We start from the raw sequence: 17,738 nt of genomic DNA on the forward strand, positions 1-17,738 counted from the left end.
ATTGGAGCATGTGTCAGCTCCAATGGCACCTCCTCTTAAACTTCAATGGATGAGCCAGTTCAACTGACGCATCAGTTAATAAATATGATTATTTTCATATGTCTATTCTATTAATATATAATTTAAAACTTATTCGATATTCTATTCTATTAATTTATTTGAATATATAATAAGTAATTTGTAATATATACAGACTTGACTATTTTAACAAATTACCGACCCTAAAATTCAAAGCTTCGTTCCACAATAAACCAATTTGCTGGTACAAGTAACATGGTTGAAAAATATGGCAAGTAGTGTTTGACTTTAATTCATCAACCTAACACATATTTAATATCTCCACCGTTCTCATATCCTATAAATAGTATCAATCCATTGCTACAACATTAACACACACTCCAAATTCCCTTTCAAATTTATACACACAACCATGTCAACAACATTGATCAAAATCACAAGCCTTAGTCTTCTGCTATGGCTTTTCATGGCCACAACAATTTTAGCACAATCTGAAAATGAACAAGTTCTTGACACAAAAGGAAACCCTCTTGAGAGTGGCAAAGAGTATTACATAAAACCAGCTATAACAGACAGTGGAGGCCGTTTCACTTTGATTAGCAGAAACACTTCATGCCCTTTATATGTAGGTCAAGAAAACACAGATCTTGGAAAAGGGTTACCTGTTATTTTCACACCTTTTGCAAAAGAAGATAAAGTTGTTAAGGTTGGAAGGGATTTTAAGGTGATATTTTCAGCTTCTTCAATTTGTGTACAATCCACTGAATGGAAAGTGGGTGATAGGGACAGTAAGAGTGGAAGGAGGCTTATTATAACGGGAACTGATCGTTATAACTATTTTAGAATCGGCAAGACTCAAGGTATATATAATATTGAGTTTTGTCCTTCTGTGTGTAACACTTGTAGGTTTGCTTGTGGTACTTTGGGTGGTTTGCATGAGAATGGCAAGATTCTACTAGCTTTGGATGGTAATAAGCTCCCAGTTGAGTTTATAAAGGCATAATGTGTTTGTAGGGGAGGGTTTATCAATATCAGTTACTTGTGTTTGTGGTTGTAATGTATACTTGTATCTTTGTTCTTGTAACAAATTGTTAAATAATTGGAGGGTAGAAAGATGCATGCGTCTTTTCTTTCTCTTAAGTATAGAATTTACCTCCAAAATGTTATGTGTAAGTCATTACTTGTATTATTTTGTAAGCAAATATACCATGTATAGACTAGGCTATGAGTAAACTATTCTTGTATGTATGGTTTGTAATGGTATTTACAATCAACAAATATTACTAAATCTTACATTATATATTCTTATATTTACGTTTTTTTTTAAAATTTATTTATTTATAAATGATAAAATATATATTTTTGGTTTCTTTTATGTTTAGGTTAATGTTCATATTATCCTCCTAATTAAATAAAGATTCATGTTCCATGCCGACAATAATGGATCTAGCCAACCAGTGGCGGAGTCAGATAAAACATTAAAGTTAAAATAAATACAAAGTTAATTACTAAAAATTTAAATTACATGACTTAAAACTACCTTAAAGTAATGCTTTACGCGTTCTGAGTGACTTGAAATCGTCAATAATTGACTCCGAACTAATCCTTGCACTAATCTCCCTTTCAATATATACTGTCATACTATCTCCAAGAAACCCATCATCCATCTTGTTTCTCAACTTAGTCTTAATAATTTTCATTGCTGAAAAAGACCTCTCAGTTGTGGCCGTAGAAACGGGAAGAGTCATGATAAGACGAAGTAGTCTATCAATCAAGAAGTAAGTTTCAGCCTGTCCAGATGCAACCAAACATGAACATAATTCTTGAATAGTTGATAAATTATTCAAGTTTGATGCTTGACGAGCAACAAATAGAAAATGTTGGAGTTGAAATTGCAAATTATTCTTCTCTTGATCACTAAAACCCATAGGATAATATTTTTCAACTAAAGAACAAATAGTATCAATGCTAAAAGCTTTATATCCATCCTTAGGAGATAAAGAGCAAGAAAGAGTTAACAAATCCATTGCCTGCTAACTGAATCTGCTATTCAACTCTTGTAACTGTTTGTCAATGGTAGTGAAAAAGATTTCAACTTTAAAGTAATGTTGAATTGTGACTTGATTCTCTTCAAGACGGGAGCGTCCAAATCTTGTTGTTGAATGAACATCATTAAGATCAGGAATCTCAATACCATGCTTTTCACAAAAAGATACCACTTTAGTAAACAATATATCCCAACCATTTTCTCTCAAACCTTGAATAAGATGTTTTGTTGAACGAACCAAGTTCATAACATTAACTACATCTTGAGTTTTTTTTGTAAGGCTTGACAAAGCATATCTGTTATTCCCATGATTTCTTTCATCAAGTGCAAAATAAATATAAAATCAAATGCCTTCAAGTAATTGTAACAATTATCTGCATCCCCACGTGTAGCATAACTCCCTCTATCTTTTGCAATTTTTTTTAAAACTAAACAAGTTGCTTCATACATGTTTATCAAGCTAGAAATTGAATCGTAATGTGATCCCAACGAGTATCTTCAGCTCGTTTCAATGTACCAACTTGATTTGCACCTTTACTAGTTACAATCTCATCAATCTCTAACAAATAAGCAATTTCTTCTAATTGGGCAGCTTGTAACTCATCATGACGCTTTGTAGAAGAACAAACAACATTCGCAACAAAGATCAACTTCTCAAAAAATTTATGAACAGGTTTGACTTCTCTTGATGATGTAACTAATGCAAGTTGCAATCGATGAGCAAAACAATGAACATAGTATGTATAAGGACAATCCTTTATAAAGAGGGCTTGTAAACCATTCCATTCTCCTCTCATATTGCTAGCACCATCATACCCTTGGCCACGAATGTTAGAAACATCAAGGTTATGTCGAGAAAGTATATCACATATTGCTTCCTTAAGAGTTAAAGATGTGGTGTCTTTAACATGTGCCACATCAAAAAATCTCTCTTGTATTAAACCAACTTTATCAACAAATCTTAATACAAGAGCCATTTGTTCCTTTTTTTGACTCATCACGAGCTTCATCAACAACGATACAAAATTTGGAATCACCAATTTCTTCACGAATACTCTTTTTCACCCTACTAGAAAGAATTTGCAAGAGCTCTTTTTGAATTTGATGTGAAGTATACTTGCAATTTTGTGGAGCATTTTCCAATACAACTTTTGCAACTTCATCATTGTAGGATGCTAAAAGTTTCAATAACTCAAGAAAGTTACCTTGATTTCTTGATTTGCTACTTTCGTCGTGACCCCTAAAAGCACAAGCTTGTAGTGTTAACCAACGAACAATGTCAATTGAAGTCTTGAGTCGTAACCGATTATTCATTCTTTGACTTGAACTTTGCACTTGAATAACATTTCTAATATGACCATCTTGATTCAACAAGTCTTGACAAGCTTTCATTGCATTGTTGTGTGGTGAGTAAGGATCCTTCTCTATGTGTTTAAGAAAGGAACAATATTTTTCATTCCTAACTTTCTTCTAATTTCTAAAACCCATAGAAATAAAGACAAGTGATCCGGGACGTCCACTTAGTTTTTTGCTAAAAAGGTAAAATGGTAAGCAATATGCGGCATCTTCAGATGGTGAATATTATAACCATGATGGAAATATGCAAAACCAAGTATGTTGAAACCTTCTCAGATGATCCTCGTTACCGGACAAAGGATAGTTTTCTAAATGAATTTGATATGGACCCCATTTTAGATAAACTCTTCGTATTGCATCCACTTGATTTGGTGGATATTGCCAAATCGAAGGACGCTTTCTAGGATCACGTTCCAAAGAATTTTTAAAACCATGATGCTCTTCAATTGTTGGATTCTCAAGAACTGTTTCAGATTCGGATGTCAGGATTATAATTTCTTCATCTTTCTTCTCTTTCAATTTCACATGCTTTCCTTTTGAAAAAAGAATCAATTTTCCTATTATTCATCTCTACTCTTCCTATAATATCATATCAGATCCAAAAATCAATTTAGAGAACATAAAAATTAAAAGAGAAAAAAATTAATAAACTTAATTAATCAACTTTAATCCGTTTTCAAATACCGGTAACTTCACTATTAGAAATTAGCAGCAACAATGATTAAATAAACCTTATTACAATGTATAACTATATTTGTAAATTACAGTGTTATGAATTGGCTTAATAAACCTCATATAGATTATTTTAACACATAAAGAAAGAAGAACCCTAAAAATCTCAAAAACACAAATCAAGCAATCATTTTAATTTGTTACTTTTTATAAAAGAAGAATGAATAATTTTTTTTACCTGTTAGATGCCGATCACTTTAATCTGTTCCGATTCCGGTGCCGGTAGCAAACCCATATAAGAAAGAAAGGAAAAGTAGGAGTTTTTTACCTTATCTGTATTTTAACCTAACTTTGAATGAAAATGAAAAAATAAAAATTAATTTTAATTTAAAATAAGAATGTTTTAGTAATTTAATATATATGAATTAAAAAAAAAAAGTTGAGGGGTGGCCGTGGCCTTCCCAGGTCCCCCTCAGTTCCGCCACTACAGCCAACCACTCAGAAAGAATTCTAGTTTGTCTAGAACTTTCTCTGAAAGCTATAGTATGGACGAATATAAATCATCCGAATCTCAGATACATCGAACGACTTCCCGTATTGTCCGCATAACAAATAGAAGGTTGCTATAATCTCTCCATTACAAATTGAAAGGGCACGAGTTTAAGGTATATAGTTTCAAATTTAATTTTAATTTAGTCTTCTTCCTCACATACTGACTTGAGTGTTGGAGTATTGACCTTATAGATCATCCCCCTCTCCACCACATCGGAATCTTGGATCACCAATTCTCGCCATATTTCTAGTTCCACAACAGAACAATGACACCATTTGTGGGAATCGACTTTTGATATCCCTATTTTTCTACAAATTGCACGTTCACTCCTTGATTCATTGATTCAAACCTCTTCAGTGTATCAGATTCATAATTCTTTGAATCGAAACGAAGATCTACCAAATTCAACTTAATCAAACAACCTATCAATGTTGATTTACCAAATTTCCTAATTCCTAACCTCCAAAATTCTCGGTAATGATTGGACCCAAAACTATTAGTTCTGCCGTAACACACAAAGCTAATGTTAAATGAGGTAATAATTAATACCCCTCCGTCCCATAATTAGTGATTTAGTTAATCATTTCACACATATTAAAAAATAAAAAAAATAAAAAAAGAGATAATGCTATTTTTATTAAAATACTCTTATAACTTATTGAGAATGATGAAATTAATATTAATTAAATAATAAAATTAAAAAAATGTATTAAAAATTAAAATAAATCATTTATTTTATAAAACTCTTTTATTTCAAATGAGTTATTTATTGTGAGACAAAGAGAATAATAATAATAAGATATTTTCTTTACTTCTGTTTTAGTCGGTAACTAAAATAAAGAATCATGGTTATTATTATTATACATATGCAGTTAAAAAATATCCATTTATAATAAAAAATCATACTATGATTACATCATAATTGGTGGAGGAACTGCAGGGTGTCCTTTAGCTGCGACACTGTCCCCAAATCACACTGTTTGGGTGCTTGAACGTGGTGGATCACCTTATGGAAACCCTAATATAACAAACTTAAGTGCTATAGAAAGATGCATTAGTGTTTTTTCTTTCTCTTAAGCTCCAAAATGTTATTACTAATACTATTTTGTAAGAAAAAACTTATTGTGCACTATACTATATTATTAAAACTTGATTAGAAAGGATATTATTAAAAGTATTTGTTTCATAGATAAATATATTATTAACATGAATAGATGATTGAAATTTTCATTTTTTCGTATTTGTTTTACGTTTTCACAAATTGATGTGTGAATATTTTTTATTCTTATGAATATAAATTTTTTATGAATTTCTTTTTTTTATTTTCATTTTCAAAAGATGCCATTTTACATTCTTATGAGAATATAAAATAACAAATCATAGTTTCTCATTCTTGTATTATTTTAACACATTTACTTTTTTATTTTAAAATTTAATTTCATAATTTTTAAAAATAAATCTTAAAAATAATTTTGAGAATTTATTATTTATAAAAGATATTGATAAAAATAAAATTTCTTAACAATATATTTCTAAAAATAATATTCTCAATATTATAATTTTAGTTGATCAAACATACATACAGAAATTTAATTTGATATAAATTTCATTTTGAATAATTATTCTGATAAGAATTAATTTAATATAATTTTCATTTTAAATCCTGTATTGATATGAGTTAAATTAATATAATTTCATTATAATATTTTGACTATACAGCAACACTTAATTTGTAGAAGGTAAAACCATCGTTTTCGTACACTCTAAGAAAATTGACTTCTCGTGATATTTAAAATATATTACTAAAAGTTAATAATCTAAAGATGGATGTTTAAATTACTTTGAATGACACTGATCTTTGACGACAACTATAGATTAGTATGGTGTGATGTCACAATAACTTTTAACTACGGTTACATTTTTTTCTATAGATACAATAAAACGAATGTCTTATATATCATATGAGTATCATAAATAATAGAAACTACACCTATAAAACTTCAATAAATAGGATTTTTATTATATCAATATATAATAAATTTATCATTTTATTTTTTAATTTAATTGAGAAATATTACTAATATTATAATCAAATTACTTATTATAAATATTTTAAAATGCTTAATGACAAAGTTAAATAACTAAATTCAAACAATTATCCCATTTTCTATTAAATTCAAATATTTCAACATATATGAAGTCTCATTTCATATACTTAGAATCTTAAACAAAAGAAATCAAATCTATCAATCTTAGAAAAGAAATAGCATATATTTGTATTTTAATATTCTTATATCTTCACTTTCATATATCTATCATTTTGAATGATCTTGTATTTTCAATTTTATATATTTGAATCTAAAATTGTACATAAAATAATAAATAAATATTTATTAAAATATATACTTTAAAATAACTCCATTTACATGAAACCTTAAAAGGGAAAACATCACTAAAATATTTTCTAACTAATATTAAATCTGACAATAATTTTATAGTGCAAGCTAAACATACGAATTTGTGTCAAAAGGTAGACCAAATTCATAAGGATCGACCTTATTGAAGGATCACAAGACAAATGCATTACCAAATACCAATCAAGGACAAGAGATAGGTTTTCCACATTAACACATACATTAAACTGATTCTATATAAGAAAAGATAGATCAAATTCATAAGGGATCAACCTTATTGAAGGATCACAAGACAAATGCATTACCAAATACCAATCAATGATAAGAGATAGGTTTTGCACATTAACACATATATTAAACTCGTTATATGTAATAAGAGATATTAGTCCTCAATCAATTTCAACCAGTTACAATCATTACATAAAAGCAAAAGTAAGAAACTACAACTCAAGACAACATAATCCACACAATGGGCCATGATGGGCATAACACACACTACATAGACACCATATGCAAGAATAAAAATTAAACATAACTCAATATTATAATTATAAAGAAAGCATACATAATCAAACCTGTCACATAAGTACTTGTTTAAATGTTTGGATTAGCTTATGAAAATAGTTTTTGGAAGAAACCCTATTTAGCAAAATAAGAAAAACCCATTTGTCATGACAATTAAAATGATTCAACTAGGAAAAACCATTTGTTAAAGAAGGTGCATGGTGTAATAAGGAAAAAAAGGTTTGAACTAAAAAATAGCTCAAACCACAATTGAACATTATCACATTACTTATTTTAAATCCAGGTATTATATTGGTCATGAAAACCTATATGTTCCCAACAAGTGTAGTTGCTTTTGGAAACAACTTAAATTGCATGAAACTCAAATTCAAAGATTCGTACGACAATAAACCAGTTGTTAGTACAAGAAAAATGGTTGAATAATAGGGAAAATGGTTTTATACTTTAATTCATCAAACTAATATGTAATTAATATCTCCTCTAACTCGAATTCGCGAAAAATGATTAAGCTTTGTATATGGAGACTTTTCTACCACTCTTGCTCTCTTAGGGGTTCCTCTCAACTCTGTTCACATCTTATTTCACCAAAACACTCTCATTTTCTATTCTTCCTCTCTACTTGAGTAAAATCTTTTTTTTTTATGAATTCCTTCAACTTCTAATAGTTAAATCCGTTTCCCTTAATTTAAATTAAATTTTCTCCCTGATCTCAATTTCTCACTTTATACACTATTTTAAATTAATAAAACTATAGATAATTTTTATTAAAATCCAATAGTAGGAATACTACTAATTAAATAAAATTGAAGCATTCTAAAATTCAAATAAAATAACAAAATAAATATTGGGATGTTACATAATCTCTTATCCTGTAGAGCAGAAATAAGCCCAAAAAAGACACAGGCCCAAAACAAGACTAACACAAAATGACGAAGGAAAGAAGGAGATAAAAGCCTTTTACCGAACTATTCAACTGAAAGTAGCCCTGAAGTCCATCATGACAGTCAAAATCCATCGAACCGTTGACTGTGTTCCTTGCTCACCCATGCATTCAATTGCTAACTAATTAATTCTTCTATTTAAACAAGACTAATTTCGTGTAAAATAATTTAATTTGATTATCATTAAAAAATTATGAAAAACATAACAGTGTCAACCGACTCATTTTCATTAACAAAAGTAAAGACTTGTATCCTATTTTCACAAGCCGTTATACAAGGATACAACTACTTGTGGAATTCCATTTCTGCTCTCAAACATATATTTCTATTGCCTATATAAAGGAGTCTTGCAAAAATGGAAAAGTGACCAACAACTTTTACATGAACAATGCAATACTATGAAATTTTTTAGAGAAAGAAAAACATACACGCAAGAAATTTTTATTCATACACTTTCATAGAAAACATTTTTGTATGGAAATCTTTGTAATACATTTGTGTAATCTACTTTCATAGAAGCATCTTTGTAACACATTTTGATTCTTAATTTTTTATTTGTATTTCCTTAAGAGACTAGGGTAAAGTCAGAATTTCTGAAGAAGACATTGATAACATGTCTTTGTGGTTGTAATCAAGTTTGATTATAGTGTATTAAGTCCTTGTGATAAGTCGAAATCACCTTGGCGGGTGGACTGGAGGTAGCTTAGTTAATAAAGAACTAGGATAAAAATATTTGTGGTCATTATTTTTATTCTAAGTTCTTTCCTTGTTGTTTTTTTAGTACGAAAATATTTTCATTCAAGAAACCCAATTTAAACCCCCCCTTTCATGCGTTTCCGTAACCATCAGTTTTTAAATAAATGAGTTCAATACAACGAAAGTGCTTGGATAAGTTTGAGAAAATTCCAATTTTTATAGCTAAGCATAAGTAATGAATCATTGAAAAATAATACGATCGAACGAAAGCCAACAGATTATTCATCATCGATAGGCCAACATGCTGGCGAAAACAGGTGTTGTCCACATTTATATATTTTCTATAAATTGTGTCGAAACTCTCATAATAGAAGTGACTCAGATTGTATGGATGTGTTAGAGTGAGAACATGACCCTAAGTCAGGTTTATCTCCATTGTGATTTAAGTGATTTTCAATTAAGCTATTTTTCTATAAGTGATTTTTATTTAAGCTGTTTTTACTAAATCTCAAATTATTGATTCCTCTAGATATGAGTGAAGTTCAGTACTTAAACCATTGGTACTTATGGTTCAACAATCTTTTACTATTTGCACAGTCGTGCACTTACGGTGTGTCACAGAGCAACCCGAAGGATTTGCAAAACCAGGCAAAGAACACCTCGTGTGTCGCTTGAAGAAAAGTCGGTATGGGTTGAAGCAAGCTCCAAGGCAATGGTATAAGAAGTTTGAACTCTTCATGACCCAACATAAATTTGAAAAGATATCCATATATTATCGTGTGTTTATGATGAAATATGATAATGGTGAACCCGTCTTACTTTTGTTGTATGTTGATGACATGCTTATTATCAAAAAGACAAGACAAAGATAGTTGCTCTAAAGAAGGCATTGAGCAAATCCTTTTCCCCAAAAGAATGTTATGGATGTCACAAGAAGAATAATATAAAAAAAAATCTTTAAGAGGTTCAACATGCATAAAGCTAAATTTGTGCATGTCCCACTACCTGGTTATCTGAAACCCAGTAAGAAACAATATCCAAGCAATGAAGAAGAAAAATAAGAAATGAACAAGGTTCCCTATTCTTCAGCTTTTGGTAGCCTTATGTACGCAATGGTTTGCACAAGACCAAATATTGCTTATGCTGTAGGAGTTATGATTAAATTTCTGTCGAATCCAGGAAATGAGCAATGGAATGATGTGAAATGGATATTGATGTATCTAAGAGGAACTGTCAATGTTTGTGCTTTGGCAATGAAAATCAATTACTCATTAGGTATGTAGATGCAGATATGACACGAGATGTAAATTCAAGAAAATCTACTTTCGGATATTTGATTATTTTTGTAGGGGAGGTTATCTCATGTCAATCACGATTACAAAAGTGAATTGTTTTGAGTACCACAAAAGTTGAATACATCGCAATCACTGAGGGTTGTAAGGAGATCCTGTGGGTGAAGAATTTCCTGGAAGAGTTAGGCCAAAATCAAGAACGTTATGTTCTCTATTGCAATAGTCAAAGCGCAATTCATCTCAGTAAGAACTCGACATATCATTCAAGTTCAAAACACATTGGCGTAAGGTATCACTAAATTTGTGATGTGTTGGAGAGTAAGCTATTGAAAATAGAGAAAGTTCACACCAATAAGAATGGGGCAGACATGATGAAAAAATATCTACCTAAGGAGAAGATAGAGTTTTGCAAACAAGTTGCTGGAATGGCAGTAACCCCAAACTAATCAAGGTCATTCCTGTATGGCTAGAGGGGGAGAAACATGGGTCCACCCATTGCCGCATGGCCAACATATATTTTATAAAATGGAAGGTTGCGTGTGATGACAAGTAGTAAGGTGAATGGTGTAGACATGGTGTAGTTCACGAGTAACACTTGAATGGTGCATGCTTTGTAAGGGACACTTGGTACTTTGCATGGAAGGCAAAGGACATGTGTCTTCATGCATGTAAGAAGACATCTTTGACTTATTTTTCCTATAAATACGATCATGAGCAAGCATTCATAACACAACACACAAGAGAAGAACAATAAGAAGTAAGAGAAAAAGAGAGCCTTACTCAAGAGAGAAAAATGATCCTCATAGAAAGATTTCATGTGAGAGAAATAGTGAGTCAATTTATGAGACTGTTTCTTGTTTCTTACAAACTGAGAGATACATTGTAGTAAGATTGTAGTAACACCAAAGATTGAAGTTGTTGTATTCTCGTTATCATTATAGTAGAAGTTCAATAGGCCTAAGGGTCCGTGATTTTTTTTCTTGCTCACATTGAAAAGGTTTTCCACATTGAGTGCTCGGAAAAGAAAAATTATGGAGATTTTTTCTCGATAAAATTAACTTGACTTTGACTATAAGAAATATAGTTATGAGATCAAAATTATTTATATGACAAATATTAAATTAATAATTAAGTTAAGAGATAAAAAGTCAAACATATTTATTTTATATTAGAAAATTGACCGTCTATATTATCTTTCGTTTTTATAAAAAAAGCTTTAAGACGAAAGAATGGTAGTCTAGTCCAAAGTAAGTAAGGCTCTAAAACTTAAAAGTTTTTATTTTTTATTTTGTTAGGAATTTAAAATGAACTTAAATTTAAAAAATGAAAACTAAAACTGTGTTATGAGAGTAGAGTGGTCTTAAACTGAACACATCTTATTTAAATTCTTTTATTCAAAATTAATACAAGAAGAATTACACTCATAAGCAAGAAGAATTACCACATCAAAACTTAAACAAATGTTGTAAAACTAGAGTTTATGGAAGAGAGCTAACAGTATTAGTTTCTAAAGAATTTGAGCATTGGTAAAGTACAATAGGAGCTTCTACCTGCATTTTCATTTGATTAAACCTAAGTGCTAATATAGGTTTTGATAACATCACATAGGTGCTTAAATTCTGTATTTCATTTTTATTATCTTTACTCAAATGGCTACTTCCTCCTCCATAGTCTTGTAAAGATTGTTGCTCTTTCTCATCAAAATTTGTTAAAGAAAATTCTCTTGAAACCTTCAAAGGCTTCACTGGTTGCACCCTATTTTAATTTGTCAAATAACACATTATGTTAATAGTTTCCCATGCAAGAAATAGTTTTAAATTGCGGTAGCAAAGCATCTCCATCGCGATCTTTGATATGGCATAAAATCAAAGTTCTAAATTTCTTTAACAAAATATAAGTAAAAAAGATACATGCATTGGTCTAAATTTGAATCAGATACATGCATTTTTTTTCTTATATATTTTTAAGGAGTATCTCGCAACACATATTGCGATCGCAAACATATATTTTTAAGGAGTATCTCGCAACACATATTGCGATCGCAAACATATATTAATTTTTTTGCAATGTCAACGATCACATGTAATTGCGACTGCAATGCAATCTAAAACTATGCACTTTAATTGAATTATTTGAGAATTTTAAATAGAGGGACTAAACCTGCATTCAATCTGGCAAGAATATTTAAGGAGGTTAGGATTAAACTCAGTCCCACCACTGCAATTTTGAAACAAAATGATTATTACTTTGGTGTTTAAAATTGAAGATGATGAGTGAATGAAATGATTTACCTAAAACTTGGAAGTGACATTCTAATTGTTGGTCCCATCCAACGGTTAAATTTCGAAGAAGACACTGCTGTCAACATGCTTGTAATCAGTAAAACCTTAGGTTAATTATAATTACAAGAGAAACAATATGAACAAATCACAATGAAACCATACGAAGTATAAGATCAGGACCAATTTTGAAGACAGACTACCACACAAGTCTCAAATTTGTCAGAGTTATACTATACTAGTTAAGTAGAATCTCATAAAATATTTATCAGATTAAATCGTAAATAAATAGGACTTCTGTTTTTTCTTGGTTAAACTGCGGCCAATCTATACAGAATCTAAAAAAATTGAGGCTTTGTATAAAATGCAATGTCATAAAAAGTATAACAAGAGATTATGCATAATGTACCATCCAAATCAAAATTTACTCACCAGGACTTGTGAGACTTGTATTACAAGTATCTTCTGCATCAAGAGATTTGATTTTGGTTATTTGAACATTTTGTTGATCATTAGAATTGCGCAACGCAGAACCAAATCCACTCCTGCTCTTGGATTGTCTTGAGACTGCTGTAATTGTCTGCTCAACAATGAACATGTTTAACTCCTCAAACAACTTATAAAAGATATCAACTATTTTTTAGATATATGATAAGAATAACATCTATAAGAAATACCTTAGAAAATGTAGCCACTTGACTTGGAAGTCCCACATCCTATAGAAAAATTGCAAGTGATAAAGCATTTTGAAATAGTTCTATGCACACATGTTGAATTAACATCATCAAATCAATTATTTTAAAAATAAAAAATTTGTTCCTTTAGAATATTATAAAATTCAACAAAAAAAAATGACAATAGTATGCATGGAGGATTTTTTTCACCTACCTTTCTTCCGTGAGAACAAGCCTCACTGCTGTTGACGTACACTTTTGTGGCCCATCTTTTTAAAAAATAAATAAAAACAGATATAAGATCTCTAATTAATTAATTCTTCACAAATTGCAATGCTTAATCTTAAGCAATGATTAGGATTGAAAGTTTATAAATAAATAAAATTCCTAAAGAGCAAAGAAAAATGAAGAAGAAGACAAAATAGCAACTTTAGTATATCTAAATAAAAGTTTATGGCCACTGTGATTTTCCAATGCACTTTTAGAAAAGAACAACTGGGCTTAAATATTCCCCTTATATTTAAATATTTAAATCTAATTTTTTTTAACTAAAAAAATTTTAGATTTAAATATTTATATTTTAAGATTACAAAACTAAATTTTTACTATTGAAACTAGCATTTTATATGTGATGAGAAAATTATGTAAATATTGCATAGATGAGTATGTACTTATGCTAACATTAATCTATGAATCCAATCAATTTATGAAAATTCTTTCAATTCAAGACATGCATGAATCTGTTTCACCCACGTTATCATCAATGCAAGAATTTGATTGGTGTTTGAATGTGGTAGATGAACAATATAAAGTTATAACACTGATAAAGCATTGGAACTTGAAAGGGATAGGATTTGTTATCCACTCAACGTGCAGTATTTTTTAGAGCTTATCCAATTCATTAATAGAATCCAATTTTGATTGGACAACTAGTGGGCAACAATATCAACTCATGTACAAACTAAATGCAATTCGGATATTCTACTACCTTCCTTTTTTTTTAAAACTAGGTAGAATGTATTTTGTTTTTTAATAGAAAATACAGCTAAAATAAGTTACTTGATTAACTTTCTTTATACTAATAGATAGCTTCTCTTTTTATAAATCATTTTTTACATTTTTATAGATATTAAAAAATATATATGGTCTTGTTTGTTGCAAGACGTCTTTGGATTCATTTGGAGACTACGTCATTCATTATAAAGAGATTCAAGAATTCAAATATCGACTAAGGATATCCTATTAGATATATTTCAACGTATTGGAATATCTGTGTCAAGAAAGAGATTCCTGTTAATTTTAATTTTTTTTACTGATCCATAGAAGAGAAGATCGACACTTAGGTTAGAAGATATTGTGGTGTACGGGTGGATATTAGGGAAACATGCAAGTGTGGGGATTGGAACTTTTAATGTGGATCTGACATCTCTCAAAATCGTTTTAAGTAAAGAGATTCGAGAATACAAATCTCCGACAATCAATATGTTTTCATACTATATATCTGACACTTTTGATTTTCAAACATCTTAATTAGTGAATCTTTTTATAGAAGTGCAGAGACTCATACATAGAAGTGGGTCTCCTAAGACAATTAATATAAGTTTTAAAATGAATGATTTTATGATAAAAAAAAGAGTAAGTGTTACCCGTTATTTCTATATAATTTTTAGTTAATTTTGAATAATTTTTCCATGAATTTGAATATATATATATATATATATATATATATATATATATATATATAAAGATAATTTTAAAGATAATTTTTCATTTAAATAACATGAAAAAGGTTGTTTTAAATTAGTTAGTTTAGTATATGATCAATCCAGAAAGAGTAGTAACGTATATTGAGTTTTGAAATATGTTTTTTAATGATTTAGAAACTAGTACCATCTTCCATCACAATGCAGTTATGCCCATTCTTCTCTATCATTCTAATTAAAAATAATAAAAGAAAATGAAGCCACAATAATAAATAAATAAATAACAGATAAAGTAGAACATACGCGCAAGATGTTGGACGGTTCCAAACAAGTCCTGCAATCACAACAAGCTGCAACCCATCACAAAATCTTTTAGAATATATTTTATCTGAAAACTGTTTCAAAAAATCTATAGACTGAAAAAACATAACCTCATCAAAGACACCGACAGGACTATCCTCGTAACTTGCTAGAAAAAATCCACCAAGAGTGTATCTGTAAATAATGGTTACAAAATCAAACATTGAGACTAAAAAACTAAAATAAAATTTAATTAAAGTTACATGCATACCCAAAAGCTTCAACCAATTTGAATTCTTTTGGTATACATGCTCTTGCTTTCTCAGCTTTCACAAGATGGAGTTGATACAAAGCACTGATAATAAACTCATAAACAAAACCAGTTACTCAAATATACACAAAGTGTAGCTATAAAAAGATAGTTTCACATTTCACACTTACCTTCCTCTAAATATCCATGGAGGCTTACCATAACCAGATGAAGATTTTTTCTCTAAAGCTTCCATCGACTAAGAAGTTGAAGAAAAAAAAAATAGTGCTACTAACTTAGTGTGATGAGGATATAATAATCACATTTTATGAAATGAAATGCAATCTTGGAGGTTATGGATTACCTTAAGTTTAGAAAATTGTTGAAATGATGGGAGTTTGGTGAGTGAAGGAGAAGAAAAGAAGAAGTGTGTGGAAATGATATGAATGGATAAACCAAAACTTTTGATCCACAACACATGTCGTTTTGTATGGACATAAATAATTGTAGTCGATCATATTTTGCTCCCGCCAATAAGTGATTGAATAAACAAAAACTCTTGTATAAATGAAGTTTAACATCACACTTAGAATTAAAATTATTGGTAATGTTTTTTTTTGTAAGCAAGGTTTGATAACTAGAATTTTCAATTATGCGGTGAAAAAAGAGAATAGCAAGAAAAAAAAGATTTATTGATGAAAATTATAAATTAGTTGCTTTCTTAATAAATGCGTGACAAGATAGTAAATTGGCCAAGAGGGTATAAATACTATTTGGGAAAAAAATAGAATCATTTTTATCAATATCCGATAGTCAATTTCTTATTTGAAACTCTCCTCACACTCATCAAATTCTTATGTGATCATGAAGCCAAGAAGGCGAGTTCCTTATTTATGTTATGATTTTTGGATGTGCATAAATCAGTTTTACGTAGGCATAAATCAGACCATTTACTTAAAGTCAATGTTAGAAGTGTTTGTGATAGATTTTGATGTTAAAAATTATTTGAATCGCAAGAGAAATAAATGTGTTATTCGGTTTGGTTTGGTTTGGTTTTATTGAGTCATATATACACATATATAGGACAATATAACTAACTTTGTGTTTAATCGTTCGTATATTACCAAATAACAACAAAATTAATCATATTTGAACAATAACTTTCCATTTAATATAAAAAACTCATATTAGACAAAAATGGAATAAAAAACATAAAATAGTAACATAAAACAATATCAAAAATATTATAATGAAATAGAAAAAACAAAGAAGATGAGAGAATAGAGAAGATGAAAAAGAAATAACAGAAGAGGGGAGAGATGATTAGAGAATAAGAGGTGTGATAAAAACGAAATTGGAAGAGAGAACATTAGCATAAAGCTGAGAAGATGAAAAAGAAAGAACATAAGAGAGGATAAATTAGAGAAGAAAGGGAAATATGTACCTGGAAAAAGTGATGAAAGGAATACACAATTCTGCTATAAGAGATCTGAGAAGGCTGAAATTGTAACTCTAGGTGTGAGGAAGAGAAAATTGTTTGTAATCGTGAAAATAAATCACAATTGGTTAGGATTTGGGTTGAATGTGGGATAACTGAAGTTTGAGTTGTAACATAACGCGGTTTGGTTTGGTTTGTAAAATACAAACCACAAATTGAACTGAATCGTGCGGTTTTGTTAAAAAATGACTTAAACACATCCGAACCAAATGCATTTTTTGCGATTTTAAGTTTTGTTTGGTTTAGTTCGATTAACGGTTTTTTATTGGGTTGACTCAGTTTTGAACATCCATAATCAACGCAATATGTTTCTAGTCGATTAGTTGGAGATTTGTATTAAGAAACACATGAAATCATTATTCAAATCGTGTCAAGTCTCGATTCAAAATAACACTTCATTTTTGTTAAAATTTGAATTATTGAAGTGTGATTCGAATCAGAGAATTTCCTAATTCGAATCAAATTGAGTGTAGAAAATCAGAAATTGATTTAGTTCACTTGATTCGAATCATGAAAAAGG

General features: G+C 29.8%; 2 protein-coding genes across 7 annotated transcripts; one reads left to right on the forward strand and one right to left on the reverse strand.

Annotated features, from left to right (window-relative positions):
- Nucleotides 1–359: 359 nt before the first annotated feature.
- On the forward strand, nt 360–1,316 carry LOC127102905 (kunitz type trypsin inhibitor 106). The gene has a single exon (XM_051040449.1). The coding sequence runs from the start codon at nt 431–433 to the stop codon at nt 1,019–1,021; it is 591 nt and encodes a 196-aa protein (XP_050896406.1). The 5' UTR covers nt 360–430; the 3' UTR covers nt 1,022–1,316.
- A 10,553-nt stretch (nt 1,317–11,869) lies between these two features.
- Nucleotides 11,870–16,267, reverse strand: LOC127103663 (protein NEOXANTHIN-DEFICIENT 1). Of its 6 annotated transcripts, XM_051043331.1 has the most exons (11): nt 16,085–16,264; nt 15,912–15,979; nt 15,742–15,825; nt 15,602–15,665; nt 15,474–15,520; nt 13,682–13,736; nt 13,471–13,509; nt 13,226–13,373; nt 12,806–12,872; nt 12,675–12,731; nt 11,870–12,269 (listed from the first exon to the last, which is right to left on the reverse strand). In XM_051043331.1, exons 2-11 carry the CDS (start codon nt 15,974–15,976, stop codon nt 11,993–11,995), a joined length of 903 nt encoding a protein of 300 aa, XP_050899288.1. In that variant the 5' UTR covers nt 15,977–15,979; nt 16,085–16,264; the 3' UTR covers nt 11,870–11,992. The 6 variants fall into 6 exon arrangements, with proteins under 6 accessions (XP_050899288.1, XP_050897598.1, XP_050898677.1 ...); XM_051041641.1 differs by having other exon boundaries at nt 15,474–15,665; nt 16,085–16,267; XM_051042720.1 differs by having other exon boundaries at nt 15,912–16,191.
- Between the last annotated feature and the right edge of the window lie 1,471 nt (nt 16,268–17,738).

The sequence above is a fragment of the Lathyrus oleraceus genome, chromosome 1 (genome assembly GCF_024323335.1).
Source record: "Lathyrus oleraceus cultivar Zhongwan6 chromosome 1, CAAS_Psat_ZW6_1.0, whole genome shotgun sequence".
Taxonomy (NCBI): Eukaryota; Viridiplantae; Streptophyta; class Magnoliopsida; order Fabales; family Fabaceae; genus Lathyrus; species Lathyrus oleraceus.

What these genes read in the sequence shown, in the direction of transcription:
- LOC127103663 (XM_051041641.1), bottom strand. Translation starts at nt 15,976, where the DNA reads ATGGAAGCTTTAGAGAAAAAATCTTCATCTGGTTATGGTAAGCCTCCA. An exon ending in CTTGTTCTCACGGAAGAAAG is followed by an intron (nt 13,510 to 13,681) that starts GTAGGTGAAAAA and finishes ATTTTTCTATAG; the next exon opens with GATGTGGGACTTCCAAGTCA. An exon ending in TCTTGCCAGATTGAATGCAG is followed by an intron (nt 12,270 to 12,674) that starts GTTTAGTCCCTC and finishes AAATTAAAATAG; the next exon opens with GGTGCAACCAGTGAAGCCTT.
- LOC127102905 (XM_051040449.1), top strand. Translation starts at nt 431, where the DNA reads ATGTCAACAACATTGATCAAAATCACAAGCCTTAGTCTTCTGCTATGG.